This window comes from Ursus maritimus, unplaced genomic scaffold (genome assembly GCF_017311325.1).
Source record: "Ursus maritimus isolate PB19 unplaced genomic scaffold, ASM1731132v1 scaffold_6, whole genome shotgun sequence".
Taxonomy (NCBI): Eukaryota; Metazoa; Chordata; class Mammalia; order Carnivora; family Ursidae; genus Ursus; species Ursus maritimus.
In genome coordinates, this window is record NW_024426774.1 from 57,582,504 (window position 1) to 57,603,539 (window position 21,036).

The window sequence follows — 21,036 nt, forward strand, 5'->3', positions numbered from 1 at the left end:
ATAAATATATATCTGGAATTTAGGGGCAAAATCTAGTTTGGAGATATAATTCAGGAGCTGTCAGCATATAGGTGATATTTAAATCCATGAAAATGGATATGATAACCTAGGAAGTATATTGTACCTAAGAAGAAAAGAGGACCAAGGACTTGAGCCCATGGACACTACAACTTTTAGACGTTGGGGAAATGAGAAGGAGCCAGCAAAAGAGATTTAAAAAGGGGAAAGAAAAGAGCAGACTAGAGAGCTATGAGGAAAATCAGGCAAATGTGGTATCCTGGAAGGATGAGTGTTTCAAAGAAAAGAGAACTCAAGTATGTCAAATATTGCTCATGGGTCAAGGAACTGCAATCTCAAAAGGCTGTTACTTAAAACCAAAATAAATGCAAAACATTATATAAATTTTTAAACAATGACTTGGCTAAGAAAACCAAGTACTACATTATTAATAGAGCAAACTAATATTTAACAATCAAAAATATGAAATACCACTTACTATACAATACGATGTATAATATTTACAACATACTCAAAATGTCTACTTTTCGGGGCACCTGGGTGGCACAGCAGTTAAGCGTCTACTTTCGGCTCAGGGCGTGATCCCGGCGTTCTGGGATCGAGCCCCACATCAGGCTCTTCCGCTATGAGCCTGCTTCTTCCTCTCCCACTCCCCCTGCTTGTGTTCCCTCTCTCGCTGGTTGTCTCTCACTGTCAAATAAATAAATAAAATCTTTAAAAAAAAAAAAAATGTCTACTTTTCAACTGGTAAATTATCAATTACTGAATAATTCTAATTTTAATCTTTCATAACTAGATGACCACTTTAAACTTACATTTTCCCCCATTAACTATATCCTATTCTGTTATGTAACTATCCATTTTAATTTATAATGTTAAAAGCTTTTTTTGCATCTTTTTTTTTTCCTGTTTTGGTAAACATTTCCTTCTGTACAAGGAATAGCTAAATCCAGAGTTAGTCAGAATTTAAATATTAAGTTTTGGATCTCCATGTTTGTTTTTTAGCAAACATGAACACAGTAAAAATCACAATGGCTTTCAAGGGGACAAAATTTCTTATTCTTTTTCTTTTCTGCATGTTATAGACTTTAGGCATTGTCTTCTATACATGATATCTTGGAACTGTAAATTTAGGACCTCAACTTTAGAACACAAACCATTATGAAACACACCTTAGAGCTCCAAAAAGGGGCTGGCCCATTCATAACTAAAGTTTAAATAAACTCCATGTTCTAAACCTGATACAAGATATAAAATGAAAATTTTATTTTAAAAAAAGCATTCTAAACTGATTTGATAATCCCCAAACTGTTAAATTTCATCAATCCCTAGGACAAAGCATGGTTTGTTTATTACATTACCTTCACTAATTTCTGCGGAAGCTATCCTTTACTACATTGCTAAAAATGAAAACAAGCTTAAATACAAGAATTATCAGAAATAGGCCAACCATTACAGCTTATATAACCAAATGAGACAGCTAAGCTCACCTTGGTAGCTACTTGGAGTAAGGCAATGATTGAGCATTGATAAAAACAATGGCATTTTGATTACGCTCTATATTCTATCCTTATATTTCATTTTTAAAAAAGATTTTATGTATGTATGTATGTATTAAGCATGAGCGGAAGGGGCAGAGGGAGCAGGAGAGAATCTCAAGCAGACTCCGCATCAAGCGCAGAGCCTCAAGTGGGGCTTGATCCCATGACCCCGAGATCATGACCTGAACCAAAATCAAGAGTTGGACACCTGACTTAGCCATCCAGGTGCCCCTATCCTTATATATCTCCATATATTTATATACACACACATAAAATGTATGTATGTACATGTGTGTCTGTGTAAGTGAGNAAGAGTGTCAGAATATGGGTGTATGTGTTTTAATCTTTGCTTCTTTTCCTATGACACAAAGCAGGGAGTTGAGGTGGCACTGCTCAAGCTGGTGAAGCTACAGTAGTGCATAACAAAGCTCAGTTGTTAATAATAATAATAAACTGGTCATCAATTGCCCAAGCTCAAGGAGGATAATGGCAGACCTGGGTGAGGCAGATGAAGCAGAGTTGCAGCACCTGGTAGCAGCCAAACAACGGAAGGTGCAAGCAGTTCACTGCACAGGTGTATCACATCTGGGAGCTATGCTGAGATAAACACGTGGAGAAGCCAGGGAATAGTCTAGACTCTCCCACTGAAAATTGTCTCTCTAGCTGTGTGGACCACTTCATTGACACTACTCTTGCTATCACCAGTCAGTTTGCCCAGACTATACAGAAAGGAGAACAGTAGGCCATCCCCTGCGAAAGTGACAGAAGAAGGAAAGGACTTGTTATTAAGCAGACTGAAGGGCAGGGGAGGGGAGGCTGTCATCCCTTGCCAGGTCAACTTGAGACTGTTACTAAGCCTGTTGGTACTAAAAAGTAACAGATCAGGGATGCCTGGGTGGCTCAGTCAGTTAAGTGTCTGTCTTCAGGTCAGGTCATGATCCTGGGTTCCTGGGATCGAGTCCCACATCAGGCTCCCTGCTCAGCAGAGAGCCTGCTTCTCCCTCTGCCTGTGGCTCCCCCTGCTTGTGCTCTTTTTTTCTCTCTGACAAATAAATAAAATCTTCAAAAAAACAAAAAAAAGTAACAGATCAAATGTTTGTAAAGTGAAATTTATTTATCTGGAATTCAGAAATTCCATGTTGTATCACAACAATTATTAAATAAATGTGAATTCTCCAAAAAAATAAATTGATTATTAATCATAGGTTTTAGCAGGTTCTTACTCCTCATTGGGCATAATTACACAAGGAGATCAGTATATTTAGTTTTATTTTATTTTTTTTTAAGATTTATTTATTTGAAAGAGAAAGAGCACGAGCAAGGCAGGGGAGTGGCAGAGGAAGAAGGAGAAGCAGACTCCCCACGGAGCAGGGAGCCTGATGTGGGGCTCGATCCCAGAATCCTTAGTTCATGACCTGTACCAAAGGCAGACGCTTAACCAACTGAGCCACCCAGGTGCCCCAGTATATTTAGTTTAAGAAGGAATTATGAAGATTATTATTTTTTTAAAGATTTTATTTATTTATTTTGACAGAGAGAGACAGCCAGCGAGAGAGGGAACACAAGCAGGCGGAGTAGGAGAGGAAGAAGCAGGCTCCTAGCGGAGAAGCCTGATGTGGGGCTCGATCCCAGAACGCAGGGATCACGCCCTGAGCTGAAGGCAGATGCTTAACGACTGCACCACCCAGGCGCCCCGGAATTATGGAGATTAAATATAAGTGAATACTTTCCTTTGAGATTAGATGCTTACTTATCCTTCAGACAAAGTGCTGGTCTTTTAATCCAGAGTCTAAACTGGTCCTGGTTCTGTAAATTAGAGTGAGCATATCATTGGATATTTCTGTTATCTAACTGCACATAAATGACAGAATTGAATATATGATGAGTTGGCCAGAAAAAAAAATCAGATCAGTAAAGGCAGACTCTATTTTCTTTCCTATGTCTGCTGAAAACACACCCAAACCTAGAGGAGTGCTTGGTACACTAAACCCTAGTCTAGAAAAGGCAGTAACATTAGCCATTTTTTTAAAAGGCAAAAAAGAAACAGAGCTTTATATTTCTGATTTCTACAGGCAGGGTACCTCAAAATGTATACGAAAGAAAAATTTGGTGGAAGATAAGAGGAACAATTTATTACTAAATGTTTCTTCACAAAATGGCTTACTGGTCTTGAAAAACAAGAAGTCACAAAAGAGAGATGCCTAGCTGGCTCAGTCAGAAGAGCTTGCAACTCCTGATCTCAGGGTTGTGAGTTTGAGCCCGATACTGGGTGTAGAGATTACTAACAAAAATAAATAAACTCTAAAAAAAAAAAAAAAAGTCACAAAAGAAAAAACTGACACATGTTTATAAAATACCAAAATTCAGTCTCTAAAAAAGAAATAACCAAAAATGAGACTCCACTAAACATAAATCATCCCCCCAAAAGTTACTACTTAAAAAAGAAAACATTCTCTGATAATTAAGTTCCAGAAAAGAAAAACAGAACATGGAGTTAATTGAGTATGTTAAACAATAAAACTTTCCTAAAGACACATGCCAGATTCCAATAGTTCTCAAGGCTTGGGGACCCTCAGTGATTTATGACCAAATATGATAGGACCTCAATGGTACAAGTAAAGCACTTGATGTTCTTTCCTTTGTACATGAAATGTTTTCTGTGTACTTTCACCATTGAATTCATGTTTTATTCTTGCAAACTTTTTTTTTCTGTTGAAAACATTCACTCTAAGAAAAGTAATTAGGTCACTACTTCATACTCATATTCTCTAGCTCTGTAGATTTCTATAAACGTATACTGCTTCAGTTAGTTCTCTATTACTTTGGTTTCCTCATCTTCCAAAAGTATATTACATTGTGTTAATAGAAAAAAGTCAATGTATGTACTTGGCCATTGATCACCAAATGTACCTTTTGGACCAAAGAAATAAGTAACACAGACAAACTAGCAGGAGAAAGCAATTTAAATAGAGAAGGGAAGACAAAAACCCAACGCTACCACATCTAGTTCCTGAAGATAGTCCTCAAGCACTCTGAACATTATGCCAACATATACTGAATTCTCACTGTAAAAATTTGATACCAAGCTCTATTTACACTTCAAATCACATTGTCTGGCTACCTTTAACACAGTGGTTCTCAACTCTGAATGAATACTGGAATCACTAATTTTAATGCATACTGATACCCAGGTCCCATCCCCACAGATTCTTATTTAATTGGTCTCAACACCATCCTAAGCATGAAAAATTTTAAAGCCTCACAAGCTAATTCTTATGTGCAGCCATCACTTAGAACAACTGATTTAAAATGACATAAACTGAAGACAGTAATTTAGTTACTTTGGGGTATATCAATACACACATATGCATACACACACACTACACACACACACACAACACACACACATACCACAGAGTTCAAAAAAGTTGGTCATTCTTGGGAGCAACCTCTCAGTATCGTAGAATCATTAATTCTCTCACAAATTTATTCAATGTATACATAAGAAAATAACTTTGACTTTATTGCCAACAGATGTTCTAGAAACTGGAAATTTGACATAGTGGAGTACTTCATAAATAATATTCACTTAGAGGCTGACAGAAGTACTAACCAAGGATCCAGGTCTCACAAAAACATTTCCTGTAGGATCTGGGCTGTATATTTTATTGCCAGCCTAGGATGTATTATTGTTTACTTCTTTCTTTACAACTTTTCTTGATTTAAGAATATATTTGCATTTTGTGGGTTAAAGAGCAATTTCAATATCAATGCTGTTGACTATCATATTGTATTAATGAACATGTCTTTTTGGCTCCTAAATGTTGGTGTCAATGGTTTTTGGAGAAAATCAATTTAGTGATCTCCATTTTAGTTTTAATTTTATCACATATTACCTCTGTCTAAAGGAAATCATATCTTATATCTCAAATACCTTCTCTAGAAAATGGGGATATACTACTTCACCTGTGTAATTCTTCAGATAAGTGCTTAAGGACTCTCTGACTTCTAAGGCCTGTTCATTACATTGTGATAGTTAAACTTTCTAGAAACGTCAATGTCCATTTATTTACATATTGTCTGTTGTTGCTTCTGAGCTACAACAACAAAGTTGCGTACTTACAACAGAAACTATATGGTTGTCAAGCATAAACTACCTGGCCACTTAAAAAAAAATTTACCAATTTTTTCTAATTGATCACAAAATGTCCCTGAAGCTTGCCAACAAATTATTTATAGTGATGTTTAGATTTACTGTTGGCAAAATCATTCTACACTTAAAAAAACCAACCAAACAAACAGTTGAATGCCACTTTGGGTAACAAGATCAAAGAAAAAATTTTAAAGATTTTAAAGTAGATTTAAAAATCCCTGTGGTGATACCCAATAAATCCAGATGATGTGTAAGTTACTAAAATCAAAAGGCACCTTATAAACCTGAGTTCAAGAAATAATAGGAAAATAACAAGTTTAGAAGTATTATAACAACTTTCTAGGAACATCTTAAAATAGATATGCATGTTTTCATATTCCTGCCCAAATGACAAATAGTTAAAGACAAAATGAAATAATCACGACTGCCAAATAAACAATGAATAGCCTATACAAATGGCTAGTGAAACTTGGATATCCAAGTATACCTATCACACCTTTCTAATCTGTCAGATTTTTGGTCTAGGAACAGTTGGAAGAAGGCCATTTATGACAATGGTTAAGAGAATGGACTTTAGGGTCAGACAAACCAAAGTCAATAAAGGCAAAAGCACTATTTTACAATAACGTATAAAAGATTTTCCAAATGTATTTTGAAGAAGAATTATTTTTTAAAGGAATTACCTTTTAAATTAAAACTAAAATCATTATGGAACCATAAACACTGAAAAATCCTAAGAAACTTAAGAAAGGAATATGTGAGGGAAAGTGACAGCTAAAAAAATGCTCTTATCAATAGAAGAAAAATAAATTTCTATTATAGGATGTAATAGAAGCACTTATTTGATTATTTATCTGAAAATAAATCTGGTTAGCTCATTCAGTGATCTGGGTTTCCTCTTCCTAATTATGGGTTGCTGCTTTTTCCTTTTTTTTTCTTTTCCCAAAAGGCATACACCAGGTCATTAAAAGTCTGATCTGGCAGTCATCTGAGGCACAAACTGAATGAGTTCAAGAAAACAATATAGATGCCAAAATTATCTGCCATAATAACTATGGAAACTGCAAGAAAAAGAGAAACTGTTTTGTAAATAATCAAGATCAAATTAAAAATTATTTGTGGGCTCAAGGACAGAGATAGCACACTTAGGGTCTTTAGGAACAAATACATTACTGTAATTAAGATACACTGCCAATAAAGATGACTGGGTGAGACAGTTTTGTTCTGTGTTGTTTAATCTCAATTTCTGCTCTTTATTTAGCATCTCTATTATTGCTTTAAAGATTCTGACCAAATGCCAAGAATTCTGAGATCTAACCAAAATGGGATAGTAGCCAGCTTCTGCGCAATCACCTCAATGACCCATTTTGTACTTCTGAGATAGCTGCCAGGCCCATAAGGCTGGTTTCCAGATTCTATCCAAAACTGGGAATATCCAAATTTTCAGATGATTCCATCTCTGAAAAGGGATTCTAAGAAACAGGGTCTTTTCTTATTATTCTTATTATCTCTGCAAAGAAGACTGTTACATAAAATCAATCTGAATATATAGCTAAAGCATGTAATGAGAGATATAGTTTACAAAAGGAAATTACCTGTCCACTTTTCCCTATTTCCAGCTCCATTATAGCAACAGGGGTGTGTATCTGAGCTGAATGCCTTGACTGCGATTTGCCATCAACTCTCCAACTCAGGCCCCGAAGCCCACTGTCCCAACGGCTCTGGTTCATGAGGCTCTCTCGAATTTTTGTCTTATGGCTCTTCCAGAATTTGGAAATGACAGCAGCTTGGTCAGATGTGATCCCGCCTTGCTTTTTGGTTTGAGCAGTCAAGAATGCCTCCAGTTGGTTGAAATCCATGTCTGCAGATGCAATAGACTGTAATGACAGAAAAAGTAATAAATTTGAATTTGGTAAATAACTAGAAAAAGATAGCTTCTTAACTACAGATCATATTTTTGAATGATTATTAATCACTGAATAAGCTTTCAAAAAGGGTCATCAAAGACAGTAATGAGAATAAGCTCTTTAAAAGAACAAAAATAGCAAAGAAGACATCCAAATGGCGAACAGACACATGAAAAAGTGCTCAACATCACTCAGCATCAGGGAAATACAAACCAAAACCATGAAGAGATACCACCTCACACCAGTCAGAATGGCTAAAATGAACAAGTCAGGAAATGACAGATGTTGGCGAGGATGTGGAGAAAGAGGAACACTCCTACACTGTCAGTGTTGGAATGCAAGCTGATGTAGCCACTCTGGAAAACAGTATGGAAGTTCCTCAAAAGGTTGAAAATAGAGCTACCCTATGACCCAGCAATCGCACTACCGGGTATACCTCAAAGATACAAATGTAGTAATCCGAAGGGGCACATGCACCCCAATGTTTATAGCAGCAATGTCCACAATAGCCAAACTATGGAAAGAGCCCAGATGTCCATCAACAGATGAATGGATAAAGAAGATGTGGTGTGTGTACACACACACACACACACACACACACACACACACAAGGGAATATTACGCAGCCATTAAAAAATGAAATCTTGCCATTTGCAACGGCGTGGATGGAACTACAGGGTATTATGCTAAACGAAGTAACTCAATCAGAGAAAGACAATTATCATATGATCTCACTGATATGTGGAATTTGAGAAATAAGGCAGGGATCATAGAGGAAGAGAGGAAAAATAAAACAAAACGAAACCAGAGAGGGAGACAAACCATAAGTGACTCTTAATCTCGGGAAACAAACTGAGGGTTGCTGGAGTGGAGGCAGGTGAGAGGGATGGAGTGGCTGGATTATGGATATTGGAAAGGGTATGTGTGGTGGTGAGAGCTGTGTATTGTGTAAGTCTGATGAATCACAGACCTATATCCCTGAAATAAATAATACATTATATGTTAAAAAAAAATAAACCCTCCACCAGCAAAAATATTACAACTTGTTGAAAGTTCAGATGATGGTTAGCATTTTTTAGCAATAAAGTATTTTTCAACAACAACAAAAAAGAACAAAATATTCTTTTTACAAATATCAAGTATCAGAAAAGCTACTTGTTAAAAATTCCATGTCACTCAAATTTTATACCAATAACTAGAATATAATTCTTAAATATTGAGTTCCATGGTGGGAAATAATAAAAAACAAATAAATAAATTCAAACTAAATAATGAAACAAGAAAATAAATTAATTCATCCTCTGATGAAATCTTACGTAATTTCACAATGCCTTATAGCCAGGCTTGGTTTGATATACTGTAACTGTACCTTGTCCATAGAAGCACAAAGTGTTTAAATGCATTATTTTAGCTGTGTAAGTCCATCTTTTTTTTTTTTTTAAGATTTTATTTATTTATTTGACAGAGAGAGAGAGAGATAGCCAGCGAGAGAGGGAACACAAGCAGGGGGAGTGGGAGAGGAAGAAGCAGGCTTCCCAGCAGAGCAGAGAGCCGAATGTGGGGTTCGATCCCAGGACTCTGGGATCACGCCCTGAGATGAAGGCAGATCTTAACGACTGAGCCACCCAGGCGCCCCATGTGTAAGTCCATTTTCAATCAAATAGCTCATTCACAATACTATTCTGAAATTGTACACTATTTTACATTTCTCCATATATTTTCAAAATTTAATTGCCATTGCTGTTTTTTTTTAATGATTTTATTTATTTATTTGAGAGAGCATGAGAGAGAGAGAGAGCATGAGCAGAGGAGGAACAGAGGGAGAGGGAGAAGCAGATTCCCTGCTGAGCAGGTAGCCCGACACAGGGCTCGATCCTGGGACTCTGGGATCATGACCTGAGCCCAAGGCAGACGCTTAACCAACTGAGCCACCAGGCACCCCACCATTGCTGTTTGAGAACAGTAAGCTGCTATATAAACTGAAGTGGAAAATCATCAAAGGTCTATGGCAATGGAGCCTTGGAGAGGACACCGACTGTTCACGGTTTGGTCACAAAACAAGATTTTCCTTGCTTCTTCTTTGGTATATCCTTATCCTCCCCTGGCCACTGGGGTTGGCATGAGCTCCCAACCAGACAAATCACAGCATCTTCCTTTCTCTGGACACAACAGCTGATCCAAATCAATCTCCCAATTTAGAGCAGGAGAAGAAATGGTCTTGCCTCTTGGGGTTATGGTATCAGAAGAATATGAGGCTAGGATGCAGACTGCTCTCTTTGATCTTTTGGCAGAGGCCTGACTGCAATAAAAAGAATGAAGTCAAGCAGAATTGAGAGTGAGTTCTAAAGGAGTGATATCCCTGCTCTATAATCCCCAAGGCCCTGGTTCCTGTAAACCTTCCTTCAATTCTGTATGCTATCTCAGCATCCTTTCCACGTTCAGGTACCAAAAAATTGATTTACTATTCAAGATAGTTTAAGTTATATTTCTAACATTTAAAACCAACAGTTCTGACTAAATTTGGGCAGTAGCAGTGAAAGCAAAGGAGTGTAAAGGAAGACAGTGTATAGGTAAAGTATACGTAGAGGAAGTAGGACGGCGGCTGACAGACAAACATACTGCCTTTCGTCCTTCAATTAATGTAAAAAAAAAAACCTGTATGATAAATATAACAACTTTCTGATAAAGCTATTTCATGGTATAATTCAATAAACATTTATTGAATGCCTGCCTATTTACCAGGTATGGGGACCCAAATTCTCTACCTAAGCCATTCAATAGAAACATTGATTCATATAATATACTATAATTAAGTCAAATTATTTCTACCAGCACTTTGCTTCACAATATCACATCGCAACATAGATGATTCATACATTCTTTTCCTAAAATCATATGAAGTTGTCTATTTTGATATAACCTCACCTGTGACAGAATTTATTCTGGTTGGGTCCCAGTCAATAATACATTGAACTGGGGTCAATTCATCCAAATTTAGAATAATCAGAAATTAAATAAGGAAATGACTGTGGTTCAAGTTCAAAACCATCAATTTTCATTTATTCAAGAGATATCTGAATAGCTACCATGGAACAGACACTGTTCAAGGCATGCCACCTCAATCTACCAGTAGCCTCAGTTGGCAGCCTGGTACTCACTTATTCCTGATTCTTCCCCCTCCTCCACAACTTGAACTAGTGGTTCTCAACACTGGCTGCACATTAGAATCAGGAGGTACATTTTGTTTTTTTTTTTAAGATCTACTTATTTATTTGAGAGAGAGAGAGAGCACGCGAGTGAGTGGGGGGGGGCAGAGGAAGAGGGAAGAATCTTAAGCAGACTCCACGTTGAGCATGGAGCCCCATGTGGAGCTCAATCCCATGACCCTGAGTTCATGACCCGAGCTGGAACCAAGAGTATGATGCTTAACCAACTGTGCCACCAAGGCGCCCCATGAGCTACATCTTTAAAATATCAATGCCCAGACTCTACCCCAGAAATGTGATTTCTAAAAATTCTAAAACAGGGCCTAGACATTGGCATTGTTTAAAAGCTTCCCAAATAATTCTAATGAGCAGCAAAGGTTAAGAACTAAGCCTACAACATTTTACTCATCAACTTCTATTGATTCTTATATTTGAAATAATAATAATGTGTCCCTTCTGTTCTGTCCCTACTACCCAGTGTTGAGTACTTGGGAGCAATCATCTCTTATACCTACACTAGGCTTCTACCTTGTACCTCCTCAAGTCTATCTTCTATACCTCACCAAAGTAATCTACCTAAAATGTCAGGTTGCCTGGGTGAGTCAGTCAGTTAAGCCTCCGACTCTTAATTTTGGCTGAGGTCATGGTCTCAGGGTTGTGAGATCGAGCTCCACTTCGGGCTCGGCACTCAGCACAGAGCCTACTTGTCCCTCCCCTCTGCTCTTCCTCACACTCNGATAGATAGATAGATAGATAGATAGATAGATAGATAGATAAAATCTTTTAAAAAGAAAATAAATAAATAAAATGTCAATAGGATACTATCACTTCCCTGTGTTAAGGTTTCCAAGAGTTGGCTATTACCTGCTAGAGTGGTTATCAATTGTAAAACTTCCTGTGTTAAGTTATAAGTTACAAATAATGTTATTATTAGTAGTAAAAGGATTAAATTTTGTAAAGATTTATTTTTATAAATATAAATTGGAGGGTTTTCAAGGTTAACTTTATATTAACAATTCTTGCCTCATTTTAATTGTTTCCTTCAATAGAAGAAAAAGAAAATTACAAACACAAGAAAACTACATCAGAATAAATCATGCATATTGCTATCTGTTAAGTATGTCACAGAGGAATAAAATATTGAAAACTGATCATCTAGGGTAGTGGTCCTCAACAAGGTAGTACTGCCCTCCAGAGTCACCTGAAAAATGCTGGAGCTGTGTTTAGTTCCATAGTGATTGGAGTGCTATTGGCATCTAGTGAGCAGGACCGAGGAATGCTAGGCAACCTATAATGCTCGAGAAAATGAGTTGGCAAACTTTCTGTAAAGGTGTTATTATATATTTCTCTCTCTCTCTCTCTCTCTTTTTTTTTTTTTTTTGGTCCAACTCTAAAAATATACAAACCTAAGATTCTTAGCTCATGAGCTATACAAAAATAGGCAGTGTGACTCTGGGATATAGTTTACCAATCCCTGCTCAAGGACATCCCACAAAACAGACTGACTCGTACCCCACGTGACTTGGTAACGTCCCATCTAACATTATGTGGAAAAACCTGTTTATAATTACCCGAACCTAGAAATTAATCTTTTTTCTTAAAAAAATATTTTGCAGTTTTAATAAACACCAAATTTTACAGGAATGAAGTAATATAATTTGTACTTCAGTTTGGTCAGAACTTTACAAACAGGTTGAACATTTTGGAAAATCTCATTACCAATGGCAATACTGGTTAAAATATCTGAATTATCAACACATCTATATAAGTCTGTGTTTACTGTTGCACACTCACAGGGATTCTACATATAGGTACAAGTATCTGATTCACTATACGTTCTAATGCAGTAATGCTTGAACATTTACATTTTAAAATACGTTATTCAAATTATTTTCTTATAATTGACTTTATATTAGATTTATGTCATGTTAGAAATTATGCACATTAGTTTTATCATATATGAATTATAATTATACATAAATTCTATTTAAGAGTAAATAAAGTGGCATTAGAAAATATTTACTATAGGGCACCTGGGTGGCTCAGTCGGTTAAGAGTCTGCCTTCGGCTCAGGTCATGATCTTGGGATCGAGCCCTGTATCAGGCTCTCTCTGCTCAGTGGGGAGTCTGCTTCTCCCTCTCCCTCTTCCCTGCCCCTCCGCTCATCCTCTCTAAGTAAATAAATAAAACCTTAAAAAAAATTTACTATAGAAAGGAAACACTGGACATAATAGGTTTGAGAACCACTGCCTCATATCTTACAGCTTCCTGCTTCCCCGACTTGTCATTCACACAGCACTAACCTGTTTGAAATTCCCCTACTAGAAATCCCAACACGCTACTTCTTTGTGTCTTTGTCCGTTATTCTAACTGCTTGAAATGTCCTTCCATTACATTAACTTCCATCAGATTAAATGTCTTTCACCAGATTAACTCCTATTCACTATTCAAGACTCATTTCAAGCATGGCTTCTCCAATATTCCTTCTCCCCTAGAGAGGTAAGGGCCCCTTTCTATTCCAGAAATGCCCTAATATCTCTGTCATCACACTTACCTCAATGTAATGAAATTATCTGTTTACAAGTAATTTCACCGAACAGATTCTAATCTGTGAGGGCAGGGTCTATAATCTCTCCACAATTACAGCATCTAACACAACAATTCATGTTTGAAAAAGCACTCACAACCATATCAACAACTTTTTAAACCAAAAATAACAAATGCTGCAGATCAACATAAAGTCTAGAATTATTTATTTAAAGGTAACAACTTCTTTACAAAATCCTGTCACGTATATCACAAGCCATAAATTCCTAGATAAAGATAAAAAATAATCCCAAAGTGTTGATTTGTTTGCCTAATCTAGCCTTGCTAAACTAGGGGCTCTGAGCCAAAGGTAATTTAGGCTACGAAATCAGAGGAAAGGGAGAATTTGAGTAAAAATTAAAAATGTAAACCAACATACTAATATTATTGGCAAAACTGCTGCTGCTAGAATATAATCACTGAGTGTCACCACATTATGTCACTGATAGTAGGCAGCTTAAAGAAACTGCTGGTCTCCTAGTCTACACAGATCAGCATTATGCTAAAGATATATTTGATTGGAACATGATGATCCAAAAACAATTTTTAAATGTTAAAACTTAATAATTATAAATCTGAAACTGAAATTTCAAATGAACACAAAAAGTTAGGTAGTAAGAAAGAGGAGAAGAGAAGTAAACCCATGCCAAGTTATTCGTGGCTACTTCAGAGAAAAGAAACATATATATATATATACACACACACACACACACACACACACACACACATACATGGCTGGCTCAGTTGGTAGAGCATTTGACTCTTGATCTCAGGGTTGTGAGTTCAAGCCCCATAATGGGTGTAGACATTATTTTTAAAAAATAATATTTAAACAAAATAAATAAAACCACAATGAATTAGAATGGTTACAATTTGAAAACAGTGACAAGACCAAATGCTGCCAGGCATACAGAGAAATTGGATCACTCATACATTGCTGGTAGGAATGTAAAATGGTACACACACAGTGAAAAAGTCTGTCAATTTACTAAAGAAATGAAACATGCAATTACCATATGACCTAGCAATAGTATTTCTGGGAATTTATCCTATAGAAAGGAGGACTTGCGTCCACAGAAAAAGCTATAATACACAAATGTTTCCAGCAGCTTTATTTGTAATACCCAAAAATTAGAAATAAACTAGATGTCCTTCAACAGGTAAATTGTTAGATAAACTATGATACATCCATACCATGGAATACTTCTCTGCAATAAAAAGGAACTGGACCACTGATACCACAATCTGCATGAATTCCCAGAGAATTATACTGAATGAAAAAGGCCAATCAGGAAAGGTTATACACTGTATTATTTCATGTATGTAATATTTTTGAAAGGACAAAATTACAGAAATGGAAAACAGATTAGTGGTTGTCAGGGGTTAAAAAGGAGTTAAAAAAGAAGTGAGGGCTGTTTGAGAAAGACATGGTCACAGCTACAGCAGAGCTCAGGTCCACAGCCTCCTGCTACTGACTCACCACTGTTCACTCTTGTCCAAGAACAAGTTGGTCAGGAAGCCACATCACAGCCATGGTTTTGAAAAGATACTAGAAAGCTACCAGTGGAGCTGGAGGTGTTGCTACACCAAATTAGAATTACCCTAACCAGTCACAGTGTAAAATCTCTGGATAAGGTGTATGCTCAAAGAAAAAAAGGACCAGTTCAGATGCCTACAACAACTCTAAGAATCTGTAGAAGAAAAACTCCTTGGGCTGAAGAGTCTAAGATGATTTTTTTTTTAAGATGAGGAGCCATAAGTGACTCACTGACTCACACAGTCCTTCTGAAATTGTTAAATAGATGACTTCCATCAGTATTTAGCCAGGAGTCAAGATTGAAGTCACCACTTCAGATACTTATATCAACTATTTTAATAAATTGATTACCAGTTGTTTGAAAACAAAGGAAGGGGTGAGGATGGGTGGGAGGAAAATGAATGTGGCTATCCTACTGGTAAAGGAAAGTTCTATATCCTGACTGAATCAATGTCAATATAGTACCATAGTGGGGGTTCTTTTTAGATCTTTTATTTATTCATTTGAGAGAGACTGAGCAAGAGCACAAGCAGGAGGAGGGTCAGAGAGAGAGGGAGAAGCAGACTCCCCACAGAGCAGGGAGCCTGATGTGGGGCTCGATCTCAGGACCCTGGGATCACAACCTGACCCACCCAGGCACCCCCAAAAGTACTATAGTTTTGCAGGAGGTTACCACTGAGGGAAGTGCTCAAGTGTACAAGAATATCTCTACCATTTCTTACAGCTGCATATGAATCTGTAATTATCGCTAAATAAAAAGCTTAATTAAAAAAACCTGTAAAGACTTCTCTAGCTTCCAGATTTCAGTACTAATTCTTCAATACGGTTTACAAGGTGAATCATAAACCAGTACCTCCTGTACCTAACTTCATGTCTCTTCATCTTCCCCTACCTATTATAATCCTCCACCCATTCGACCTCCCTCCATCCATACTGAACTTATTTTAGCTCATAAAACTGCTGTTCTATCGCTATCCTCTGGATCTTTGCCTATGTTGTTCTTTCTGCCTAGAACATCTTAGCTGCTGTTCCTTCAACCCCTTTTGTTGACACTACCTTTTTTTTCAGGCTTTAATACAGATGTTACTTTGTAGACTGCACAGTAAACTAGAGGTATTTATCACAACGTAGGGGAACTGCCAGGCCCATACCTCGCTCTAACATGTACGCACTTCTAGAGGGCAAAGACCTTGCCCCACTTGTTTATATTCAATCTCTGGGTCCTAGCATAGCGACTGCCACATAGTAGTAAATATATGACGAATGAGTGAATCTGGACTCCAAAAAACCTGGTCTTTACTCATTTGACCTTAGGAAAATCTTTTAGTCTTGTTGCACCTGGGTTTCTTTATGTACAATATAGAAATATAGAATATGACAATTTAAAAACTTGGCTACAAAATTCTTTGATCCCTCTCCCACTGAAAGTTAAAGAGTCTATATCCCAACCCCTTGAATATGGGTTGTATGACTGCTTCTCCAAAGGTCATGGCAATTCCAACTAAAGCTGACCCCTCGATAACACAGGGGTTAGGGGCACTGACATCCCCAGCACAATCGAAAATCCACATATAACTTTTGATTCCCTAAAAACTTAACTACTAATAGCCTTAAGCTGACTGGAAGCCTTACCTTCCCAATAACATAAACAATCAATTAACACGTATTTTGTGTGTTATATGTACTATATGTACCATATTCATACAATAAAGTAAGGTAGAGAAAAGAAAATGTTATTAAAATCCTAAGGAAGAGCAAACACATTTACAGTACTGTACAAAATCTGCATGTAAGTAGACCCACACAGTTTAAACCCTTGTTGTTCAAGGATGAACTGTATATGACATTCTGGAAAAGGTAAAACTATAAAGACATTAAAAAGATCATGGTTGCCAGGGGTTGGGGGGAAAGGAAGGGATAAACAGAACACAGAGGATTTTTAGGGCAGTGAAACTTTCTATATGATAACATAATGGTAGATATATATCATTATACATTTGCCAAAATCCATTAAATGTACAACAACAAGAGTGAACCCTAAACTATGGACTTTGGGTGATGTTGTAACAACATCCACTGTAACAAGTGCACAGCTCTGGTGCAAGATATTGATTGTTGGGGGGGCTGTGCATATGTGGGGCCGGGGGCATATGGAAAGTCTATACTTTCTGCTCAATTTTGCTGTGAATCTGAAACTACTATAAAAATTAAAGTCCTTAAAAAAAAGAAAAAGCAAGTTCAAAAAACATCACAGCAGAGTGATGCTGTGTCAATTTTCTGGCTCAGGTTTTAAGAAACTGGCAACTTCTGTTTTATCCCCTGTAAGAGGCTTGCTTGTATAACCCAGGCACTACGCTGTAAGGAGCTTAGACACTACTTCATAAGGACTCTGGCCTTCAGCCCTCAGCCTATCACTAAGCTTCCAGCCAACAGCCAGCACCAAATAGCCAGTTAACCATGCATTTTGGGAAGTGGATCATATAGCCTCCAGTTGAGTAGACACCTTATGAAGAGAGCCTTCTCCTCTGAGTTTTGCCTAAAGTTCAGATTCATTACCTAAAGAAATGACTGCTACGTTTTAATAAATAAATGAAAGGGGTGCTTGGGGGGTACACAGTCAGTTAAGCATCTGACTCTTGGTTTCGGCTCAAGTCATGATCTCAGGGTCATGAGACTGAGCCCTGCATCCAGCTCTGTGCTCAGTGCAGAGATTGCTTGAGATTCTTTATCCCTTCCTCTCTGCTCCTCCTGCTCATGCTCTCTAAAATAAATAAATAAATCTTTAAATAAAATAAAATTTAAATCAAAAAATAAAATAATAAATAATGAATAATCAACTGAACTCAAGATAATGATGCCTTTTTTAGTAAGCTGCTCATTAAGTATCAAGTATATTACTTATTTAACTAATTAAAATTAAAAGGCTAATATTTGAAAATGGGAAACTTTGATATTAATCAACCCCAAAGCATTAATCAACCCCAAAGCATTTTAGTCCTAAAGCAAACCATTGTAATTTAATACTTATAAACGATCATTAATATCTTCTTCCTGCTTGAAAGCAGGAGTATTTACAGTTGGCACTAAAGATAAACCACAGAGAATTCCTATTATTCTTTGGTAGACAAAACATAGCTTTTCCATTAAGTTTCTAGTTTATTAGAGTGGTATTTCAAACAAAGGCTAGGTGCTGAAAACAAACACAGATAGATGGTATTTAGTGAGATATATATTTTCATACAATGTAAACTTCACATATCAGAGCAAAGTGATTCCATATTATCACCTAATATGAATGCTTCAATGACACACTTCTGCCTCTGGTTTTTCAATAAAAATGGAAGCCTCTCTGAAAAAGAATACAGAAAACACCTTTAGAAACTACTAGGTTCCACATGTACTTTTCTCATTTTTAACTAAGTAACTTTAGTTTTTAGAGCAGTTTTAGATTCACAGCAAAATTAACCAAAAAGTAGAGTTCCCGCATACCCACAATCCCTCCACCCCTGCACATATAGCTTTCCCTACCATCAATATCCACATCAGCGTGGTACTTTGTTACAATGGATAAATAATACTGACACATCATTATTAACCAAAGTCTACAGATTACATTAGGGTTCATTCTCGTACATTCTATAAGTTTTGTCTAAGGTATAAACAACATGTATCCACCCTTATATATCACACAGAATAGTTACACAGCCGTAACTATTGTGTTCTACCTCTTCATCTCTCCTCCCCTCCCCCGACCAAGACAATCTATCAGTGTCAATTAGATCTAGTTAACTGATTGACCTGTTCGGTTCAACTATGTCCTTATTGATCTTCTGCCTGTTGGATCTGTCTATTATGAAGAGCAGGGTGTTGAAGTCTCCCAACTACAATAGCGGATTTGTCTATTTCTCCTTGCATTTCTACCACTTTCTGCTTCATGTATTTTGACAATGTGCTGCTGGGTGCATACATGTTGAGGAAGATGTCCTAAACATCTTCTTGAAGATCTGACCCCTTTATCATTATGTAATGTCTCTCTTTATCCATACCAATTTTCCTTGCTCTAAACTCTGCTTTAGGGGCGACTGGGTGGCTTAGTAGGTTAAGCATCTGCCTTCAGCTCAGATCATGATTGCAGGGTCCTGGGATCGAGTCCTGCATTGGGCTCCCTACTCAAGGGGAGAATTTGCTTCTCCCTCTCCCTATGCCTGCCGCTTCCCCTGCTCAGGCTCGCTCTCCCTCTGTCAAATAAATAAATAAAATCTTAAAAAATAAATAAATAAACTCTGCTTTATCTGAAATTAATAAAACCACTCCAGTTTTCATTTGATTAGAGTTATCATGGTATATCCTCCCCCATCTTTTCGCTTTTAATCAATATGTGTCATACTTAAAACGGGTTTCTTATAGACAACATATAGTTAGGTCTTGTTTTTTTCATCTACTCTAACAGTCTCAGTCTTTAAATTGGTGTAAAACACATATGGTATGAAAACTGCTACAATTGCAAAGAGAAATAGATGAATCCACTATTATAGTGGGACTATTAAACACCCCTCTATTGGTAATTAAAAGATCCAGCAAGCAGAACACAGTTTAAATAAACAATACTATCAACTGGATCTAATTGACATCTATAGAGTACTTCATCCAACAACAGCACAATACACATTCTTCTCAACCTCACAGAGAACACTGACCAAGAAAGACTACGTTCTCAGCTATACAACACACCTTAATACATTTAAAAGAATAGATATCATACATGTCTTGGGTGCCTGGGTGGCTTCAGCTGAGGTTGTGATCTCAGGATCTTGGGAGAGCCTGTGTTGGGCTCCCTGTTGAGCAGGGAGTCTGCTTCTCCCTCTTCCTCTGCCCATCCCCCACCTCCAGCTCATGCTCTCTTGTTCTCAAATATATAAATAAGTAAATAATCTTTAAAAAAAAAATCATACATGTCTGCTCTTAGACAACAATGGAATTAAACTAGAAATCAGTAACAGAAAGGTAGCTGAAAAATCCCAAAATAGTTGGAAATTAAATAACACACTTTTATTTTTTTTTAAGATTTTATTTATTTGAGAGAGCACAAATGAGAGAGAGAGAGAGCGTTAAAGCAGGGGGGTAGGGGCAGAAGAAGAGGGACAAGCAGACTCTCGGCTGAGCAGGGAGCCTGACGTGGTGCTTGATTCCAGGACCCTGGAATCATGACCTGAGCCGAAGGCAGACGCTTAACCGACTGAGCCACCCAGGTACCCCAAATAACACTTTTAAATAACACATATGTCAAAGAAATACCAAAAGAAATTTTAACATATTTTAAACAAATTTAAAATGAAAATATCTAAATTTGTGGGATGCAGTGAAGGCAACTGTTACAAAGAAATTTAAAGCACTGAAAACATATATTAGAAAAGAAGAAAAATCTGAATGAATAATCTAAACTTTCACTTTAGGAAACTAGAAAAAGAAGAGCAAATTAATCCAAAGTAAGCAGTAGAAAAGAAATAATAAAAATTAGAGCAAAACTCAATGAAACTGGAAGCAGGAAATCAACTGAGAAAATGAATTAAACCAAAAGCTGGTTCTTCAAAAAGATCAATAAAATTAATAAACCTCTAGCCAGGTAAACTAAGGGAAAAAAAAGAGAAGAAATAAATTACTAACATTAGAAAAGAAAGACAGGCCATTATTACCGACACCATGAACATTAAAAGGATAATAAAGGACTATGATGAACAAGTATATGCCCACAAATTTGATAACCTGGAAGAAACGGAACAGTTTCTGGAAATTGACAATCTACAAAAACTAAATGAATCATCTGAATAGGCCTATGTCTATTAAAGAAATGGAATCAATAATTAATAGCTTTCCAAAACAGAAAGTACCAGGTCCAGATCGGTTTACTGGTGAGTTTCACCAAACATTTAAAGAAAGAATTGTACCAATTCTCTACACTCTTTCAGAAAATAGAAGCAGAAGGAATACTTCCAAACTCATTCCATGAGACAAGCATTATTCTAATACCAAAACCAGACAAAGATGTTACAAGAAAAACGACCACAAATTAATATCTCTCATGAACATA

General features: G+C 36.9%; 1 protein-coding gene and 2 pseudogenes across 2 annotated transcripts in view; 2 read left to right on the forward strand and 1 right to left on the reverse strand.

Moving 5' to 3' along the window:
- COMMD1 (copper metabolism domain containing 1) overlaps window positions 1-21,036 on the reverse strand; it is a 183,906-nt gene that overhangs the window by 87,074 nt on the left and 75,796 nt on the right. The window contains exons 1-2 of one of the 2 annotated variants that reach the window (XM_040623438.1): window positions 18,235-18,297; window positions 7,308-7,589 (exon numbers count right to left, since the gene is read on the reverse strand). In XM_040623438.1, the coding sequence (XP_040479372.1) occupies window positions 7,308-7,571 (264 nt within the window). In that variant the 5' untranslated portion in view covers window positions 7,572-7,589; window positions 18,235-18,297. Of the gene's footprint in view, window positions 1-7,307; window positions 7,590-18,234; window positions 18,298-21,036 lie in introns of those variants that run through there. The other variant, XM_008699910.2, reaches the window with a different exon arrangement.
- On the forward strand, window positions 1,746-2,499 carry LOC121101033 (annotated as a pseudogene).
- On the forward strand, window positions 8,522-15,402 carry LOC121100984 (annotated as a pseudogene).